The 7,957-nt window shown below is 47.6% G+C and overlaps 1 protein-coding gene across 1 annotated transcript in view; it reads right to left on the bottom strand.

Annotated features, from left to right (window-relative positions):
• Nucleotides 1–7,720, bottom strand: part of epha2b (eph receptor A2 b) — a 69,014-nt gene extending 61,294 nt beyond the window's left edge. The window contains exon 1 of the mRNA XM_078238966.1: nucleotides 7,622–7,720. Coding sequence (XP_078095092.1) covers nucleotides 7,622–7,703 — 82 coding nt within the window. The 5' untranslated portion in view covers nucleotides 7,704–7,720. The remainder of the gene's footprint in view (nucleotides 1–7,621) is intronic.
• Between the last annotated feature and the right edge of the window lie 237 nt (nucleotides 7,721–7,957).

The raw sequence follows: 7,957 nt of genomic DNA, 5'->3' as shown, positions 1-7,957 counted from the left end.
TCTGACATTGTAAATGTGGAGCAGTAAAAAGAGCGATCACCTCGTGCCCCACGGAATGGCACGGGGGAGAAAGTTACTTGTTCACCTCCTTAAATATTTCCAAACGGCCTGACATTAACCACTCCCGCCCCAATCAGACCTCACTCAAGGAGGAGGGTCTTGGACAGGAGTTAGGGGATTGGGCAGACGGGCCGAACAGCTCGCCGGAAGCCCTACTTTCCCCCATCTAATCAGTACTTCTCCTTAGCTAATTTTACATTCTCTTCTGCCCCTTGTTGCTGTCCCTCACCTCCGCTGTCCTTTTTATTAGTGTCACAAGTAGGCTTACATTAACACTACAATGAAGTTACTGTGAAAATCTCCTAATCGCCACACCCCGGTGCCTATTCGGGTACACTGAGGGAGAATTTAGCACGGCCAAAGCATCTAACCAGTCCGTCTTTCGGACTGTGGGAGGAAACCAGAGCACCCGGTACGGTAGGGGTGGCACGGTAGCACAGTGGTTAGCACTGCTGCTGCACAGCTCCAGGGACCTGGGTTCAATTCCCGGCTTGGGGCACGGTCTGTGCAGTGTCTGCACATTCTCCCCGTGTCTGCGTGGGTTTCCTCCGGGTGCTCCGGTTTCCTCCCTCAGTCCAAAGATGTGCGGGTTAGGTTGATTGGCCAAACTAAATTGCCCCTTCCTGTCTCGGGATGCGTAGATTAGAGGGATTAGCAGGTAAATATGAGGGTTGGAGGGATTAGCAGGTAGATATGTAGGGATATGGGGAAAGGGCCTGGGTGGGATTGTGGTCGGTGCAGACTTGATGGGCCGAATGGCCTCTTTCTGCACTGTAGGGGTTCTATGGTTCACCCGGACACGGGGAGAATGTGCAAACTCCACACAGACGGCAACCCGAGGCCGGAATTGAACCCAGGTCTCTGGCGCTGTGAGGCAGCAGTGCTAACCACTGTGCCACCATGCCATTAAGGAGAACAGTCCCAACCTCTCACCTATGTTTCTCAGCTTTAGTGAAAGAGGAACATGCCTTTAAGCATCTGCTGAGAATAAGCAATCTAACAAATTCAGATTCAGCACTCAACAAACTACATTACAGCAACTTCCATTGGCAAAATACAACACGTTTGCAGCACAGAAACAATCCGTTCTGGCCAAATAGTCCCTTCCCATCTGGATGCTCCACACAAGGTTTCTTCATTTAATATTCCCTTCTCCACTGTATTTACCAGTTTCCCCTTAAACACACCGACATTCTTCAACTCACCCAAGTCATGTGGTAGTGAATTCCACATTCTGGGTGAAAATTCGTATTGGGGAGGCAATGGCCTAATGGTACAATCGCTAGACTATTAATCCAGAAACTCAGCCAATGTTCTGGGGATCTAGGTTCGAATCCCACCACGGCAGATGGTGGAATTTGAATTCAATTTTTTAAAATCTGGAATCAAGAATCTACTGACGACCATGAAGCCATTGTCAGGAAAACCCATCTGGTTCACTAATGTCCTTTAGGGAAGGAAATCTGCCATCCTTACCCGGTCTGGCCTACATGTGACTCCAGAGCCAGGGTTGACTTTCAACTGCCCTCTGAACAAGAGCAACTGGGGATGGGCAATAAATACTGGCCAACCAGCGATGCCCATGTCCCACGAATGAATATAAAAAAAACTTCCATGATTATCTTATATTTATAGCCCCTGGTCTTTAGGTTATCAAACCCCTTGATAATCTCAAAGAGCTCTTATCAGGTCATTCTCTTCTCTAGAGAAAAGAGTCCCAGCTTTCCAATCTTTTCTGATGGGCAGAACCTCTCAATTCTGGTATCTAATAATAATTTCTCCAATGCCTCTACCATTTCCATAATATGGAGACTGAAGATTCCATGCAGGTTTCACATGACCCTCCCTGCTTTTTAATTCCATCTCTCGAAAAAAAAACCCCAGCGCTTTGACTTTTTAAAATTGCCTCATTAAAGTGCACATGGTGTATTTAACATGAGACACTTCATCGAGAAATTATATGGGGAACAGATGCCAAGTCAAAGAGGAAAAGGTCAATGAAGGTTAAGTCAAAAAAAAAGGGAAATGGGTTTCGCAAAGGTTCTAAAAGAGACACAGGAAGTTCATTATAAAAGCAAATCACTGCGGATGCTGGAATCTGAAATAGAAAATGCTGGAAAATCTCAGCAGGTCTGACAGCATCTGTGGAGAGAGAATAGAGCCAATGTTTAGAGTCATCCAGACTCTTCAGAGCTCTGATGAAGAGTCATCCAGACTTGAAACGTTGGCTCTATTCTCTCTCCACAGATGCTGTCAGACCTGCTGAGATTTTCCAGCATCTTTTGTGTACAGGACATTTGTTGACGGCAGAGCGTGGCAATGTCAATATATCTCATGATGTTCTCCAGAAATTCCCCCCCAGTCACAGAAATGGGAACCTTTGGGGAAGTCCAGGTAAAAAGGTTTTTCGGTTGGGGTGAGTACATGAAATCAGGAGCAGAACATTTCAAATAGATTAAAGGTAAAGTCGCCATAGTCCCAGATGGCCATAGGCTGGTCACTCCTTTGGAGGGGGAGAGCTGACTGGTGGTGATTTAACCAAAGGATCACCACACCTCAGGCGAGGGGCAAGATTGAGAAGGTGGGGTCTTCGTGAATAGCCTCAGGCGATACGGGAATTAAAACATGTATTTGGGTAGCAGGTTTTGGACTGGTCTAGGCAACCACAGAGGCCCCTCCTCACCGTAAAATAAAAAGTTTCAAGGATCTAATTTCTAAATTGAAAGTTTTAAACGGAAAATGCCAGAGATAAAGAGGAAGTCAGCATCTCCACTGCGTCCTGGTGGGAGACTTCCTTACAAAACTGTAGCCCATCTTTTTCCATTCCAATGGAAGCATTAGAATAAGGTGTTTCCAAAATTCTCAGCCTTTAGTTCAAGTAGCTAGGCGGCACGGTAGCACAGTGGTTAGCACTGCTGCTTCACAGCTCCAGGGTCCCGGGTTCGATTCCCGGCTCGGGTCACTGTCTGTGTGGAGTTTGCACATTCTCCTCGTGTCTGCGTGGGTTTCCTCCGGGTGCTCCGGTTTCCTCCCACAGTCCAAAGATGTGCGGGTTAGGTTGATTGGCCAGGTTAAAAATTGCCCCTTAGAGTCCTGAGATGCATAGGTTAGAGGGATTAGCGGGTAAAATGTGTGGGGGTAGGGCCTGGGTGGGATTGTGGTCGGTGCAGACTCGATGGGCCGAATGGCCTCCTTCTGCACTGTAGGGTTTCTATGATTTCTAGTTGCAAGGAATTCTTATTTCGCCACCGATTCCCAAGTCAATCTTTTTGACTAACCAATTAAACTAAATCAAAGTAACTGAGGGACAAATTAAAAGAGGCAGCTCCCAGAAAGGGAACCACCCCAAACAAAAGACAAAGTAGAAAAGAAACTTAAAACTTCAAACTAAAATGTGATTAAAGGGATCGATAATACACCCCAGCCTCTGCGGTGCCCAACGGGCATGGAAGCCATCGACAGTGCCCTCATACACCGCATGCTCCCTCTCCAGGGACACCTGGCCATGAACGTAGCCCTGGTAGAGGGGCAGACAGTCAAGTCGGGCAACCCCATCAGTCAACCGCTGCCTACTGATTCCCTAGTCAAGAACAACCACTCCACCCACACTGACAGTACAGGTAAGAAAGCCTAACAACGCCTCTACTTTCTCAGGAGACTTAGGAAATTTGGCATGTCCGCTACAACTCTCACCAACTTTTGTGGATGCACCATAGAAAACATCCTTTCTGGATGTATCACAGCTTGGCATGGCTTTGCTTTGTCCAAGACCGCAAGAAACTATAAAGGCTCATGAACGAAGTCCAGTCCGTCAAGCAAACCAGCCTCCCATCCATTGACTCTGTCTACACTTCCCGCTGCCTCGGAAAAGCAGCCAGCATAATCAAGCATCCCACACACCCCAGACATTCTCTCTTCCACCTTCTTCTGTCGGGAAAAAGATACAAAAGTCTGAAACCAACCGACTCAAGAACAGCTTCTTCCCATCAGACTTTTGAATGGACCTACCTCATATTAAGTTGATCTTTCTCTACACCCTAGCTATGACTGTAACACTACATTCTGCACTCTCTCCTTACCTTCTCTATGAACGGTATGCTGTGTCCGTAAAGCGCACCAGAAACAAACTTTTCACTGCATATTAATTTATGTGACAATAATAAATCAAATCAAATCAGTTCCATTCAGTTTCCATTCCAATGGAATAAGGTGTTCCCAAAATTCTCTGCCTTTAGTTCATGTAGCTAGCTACAAGGGAATTTTTTTTCTCCACCAATTCCCTAGTCAAGGATGAGCAAGCTTTCCTGGATCGTTTGGCATACATCATGGAATATCACGGGCAACAAACAAAAATTTAAACGCACATCCCTATTAAGCTGCATACACCTTTATTTACTTATCATTGTCACAAGTAAGGCTTATATTAACACTGCAAAGAAGTTACTGTGAAAATTCCCCAGTCGCCACACTCTGACGCCTGTTTGGGTACACGGAGGGAGAATTTAGCATGGTCAATGCACCTAACCAGCACGTCTTTCGGACTGCGAGAGGAAATCGGAGCTCCCGGAGGGAACACATGCAGACACAGGGAGAACGCGCAGACTCTGCACAGATAGTGACCCGAGCCGGGAATCGAACCCGGGTCCCTGGCACTGTGAGGCAGCAGTGCTAACCACTGTGCCACCGTGCTGCCCAAGCACTCCTTGATGGCCAGATCTTCAGTGCTAAAGAGCAGCCTTCAACAAATCTCTCAACATTCAGACATGACAAAACAATCCAATGAGAACCGTGCGCACAAAATCAGCAGGAGTTTGTCTGAGATTCATATACCAAAGTGACGGAGCTCAAGCAACCCAGGGTGATCACTCTCGTCTGAGAGTCGGCTTTTAAAAGATACACTTTTGGCCTCAAATCTTTCTCAAACCCCCACCCCCACCCCACTTCCCTCCCAGGCTCCAGGAACCAAGCTCAGCTAGTAACAGGATACCAGGAGCCTTCCCTTGGGAGTTATTGTTGGTTTTGCAGGAAAAGCAACTCTGCAGCAACATTTCAACATCATTCACATCCTCTCAGTAACACAGGCAAGAGTCAAATGGGAAGAGGCTATGACAAAACAAGGGGAATCTACAGGAACTCCCGCAGCTGCATTTCAACTTCACAATTTCTGAAAACAGGAATCATTCTTGCTCGCGGTCAAACAGCATTTCGCCAGGTGTGGCAACAGGATTCGGGGGTGGGGCAGGGGCTACACCGAAGGAACAGCCATTCAGGGGAAGGCGCTTCAGTTAATTTCATTGCCACCCTTTTTTAAAAAAAGTTAAAGTTTATTTATTAGTGTCACAAGTAGGCTTACATTAACACTTCAATGAAATTACTGTGAAAAATCACCTAATCGCCACACTCCGGAGCCTGTTCGGGTACACTGAGGGAGGATTTAGCATGGCCAATGCACCTAACCAGCATGTCTTTCGGACTGTGGGAGGAAATCCATGCAGACACGGGGAGAACATGTAAACCCCACACAGACAGTCACCCAAGCCGGGAATCGAACCCGGGTCCCTGGTGCTGTGAGGCAGCAGTGATAACCACTGTGCTTTTAAGATGCTTAAAGCCCATGCCCGCAAAATGAGCCATAACGGGTGGCACAGTGGCTGGCGGGAGGACTGGGTAAGATGCTCTTTCGGAGGGAGGGGGGGTCAGTGCAGACTCAATGGGTCGAATGGCCTCATTCTGCACTGCAAGGATTCTATGGTTCTAAGTTCCTCTTCATTCGATCCAAAAGAGACACAATCCCAAATTCTCAGCAAATGAAAAACCCCTTTCATAAACCATAAAACCAATCATTGCTGGGTGTACAGAAATGTCCTCGCAAAGTCTGTGTCTGCTTACAGCAAACAGGAGGCAGCCTCGTTACAGCTTCAAAGGAGTAAGCCCCTTCTTTGAAATCTAAACCAACACCTTTCAGTTCACACATCAAACATTCAGGACTTTAAACTTCCAAGTGCACTGTGTCCCCTTCTCTCTCTGGCCTCTCCCACCCCTTCCCAATCCTCCCCCCCCCCCCCCCCCAACTGGGTCTGAGGAGCTTGACTCGCTGGTGGCTCCCCTGATAGCCCCCCGCTCCCCCCCCCCCAACCCCCCACCACACACACACACCTGGACGGCCACTGGCTATTCCACCACACAACTTTGATCCCAACTGTGTCCACACCGGACATGAGTACACAGGGTGGGAGTCGTCGCAATGTGATCAGGAACAGACCCTTCGGCCCACATATCAGTGCCAGAGGCAATTTCTCTGCATTTGGAAGACGCCAGCCACATCCCCCACAATCTGATCAGAGTGAAAATACTGGAAAGATGCAGCAGGTTTGACAGGGGCTCTGAATTTCAGTTGGAAATCCGTCCCAGAGTGTGGAATTCTGATTGAGTGTTTAGCCCCTGCAGGATTTTATCTTTTCTTTTCCCAGCCCGGCTGCTGAATATCCCCAGCATTTTCTGGGAATCTTGTTTTCCCAATTCAACATTTGTAGGTCTCCGCACCTCCCGATACAAGCCCGAGATCGTGACCATTTGATCAAATATGTTACAAGTTTCCCCGTAACACCGAATGGAGAGCAGCTTCCCCACTCCGGAGATTTACATCCACCCCAATGGAAATTGGATGGAGGGGGGAAACACATTGGGGGAAAGAGTGGAACTAATCGGATAAGCTCTTCCAAAAGAATGAGTACACACGCGATGGGCCGAATAGCCTCCATCTGTGCAGCAAGATCTTATTGATATGGTGATTTTAAAAATTAATGTAGAAATAGACAGATTCTCGCTGAACCCAGGGAGTGGCAGGTGTTAAAAAGGACTGGCACCCAACTGACCAGCACTTCCCCAACTTACAGGAGGGAGAAATCGCAGATAATTCAAGTTACAGAGAGAAATCGCAGATAATTCAAGTTACAGAGAGAAATCGCAGATAATTCAAGTTACAGAGAGAGAGAAATCGCAGATAATTCAAGTTACAGAGAGAAATCGCAGATAATTCAAGTTACAGAGAGGGAGAAATCGCAGACAATTCCATTGAGAGGGAGAGAAATTGCAACACTTTAACTTAAAAAAAAATCACAGACAATCAGTTCAATTGAAACAACATTCTTCCAGTATCGACCCAAGCAAAACTCACTCAGCAAAACTTAAACAAATTCCCCATGCCTTTTTTAATATTCTTATAAAGGGTTGTAGAAGGGGGATACTGGATCACCTGCCGGACTGCGAGCCCCTGATGCCGATTTAGATAGGGAATGAACACACACACACACAATTCAGACACTCCAGGACAGGAATGTTCCCAGCCCTGAACAACCGTGATGCCCGGGACACATTGAGATTTCCATCCATTCCCCTCCCCACCACACATACAAAAAGAGAACTGATTTTTTTTTTAAAAACCCTCCACTTAAATCCACTGGGGAATGAATCGATTTCCTGGGTGGGTGAACATTTAAGAGTGGGGGGGGGGGGGGGGGGGGAAAGAAAGGAGGGTGGATTAATAAGAGTGGTTGCTTACCTTCCTCTGCCTGGTGTGTGGGCACCACACTGGAGAGCAGCAGGAGCAGGGTGCCGAGATGCAGGTGGCGTGGCTGCCCCATGGTGAATGCAGCCCAGGACTCCGGCAAAACTCCAATTGAAACTTTTCAGGAAAACTTTTTTTCAGGGAGGGAGGGGGGAGGGAAGGAGGAGGGAACAGACTTTCATTCATGTCCCAGTGACGTCACAGGCCCCTCCCCCCACCCCATTGAACAATGAGATTTCTACCTGGAGACATCCAATCAGCGGCCTCCCCAAATTCCTGAGCAGGGTGTCAGTTTCAGGGTTCCCCCCCCCCTCCTCCTCCTCTCCCAGG

This window comes from Mustelus asterias, chromosome 22 (assembly GCF_964213995.1).
Source record: "Mustelus asterias chromosome 22, sMusAst1.hap1.1, whole genome shotgun sequence".
In the NCBI taxonomy this organism is placed as follows: domain Eukaryota; kingdom Metazoa; phylum Chordata; class Chondrichthyes; order Carcharhiniformes; family Triakidae; genus Mustelus; species Mustelus asterias.
Note: the sequence above shows the minus strand (reverse complement) of the source record. Positions and strands in the feature narration are given on the sequence as shown.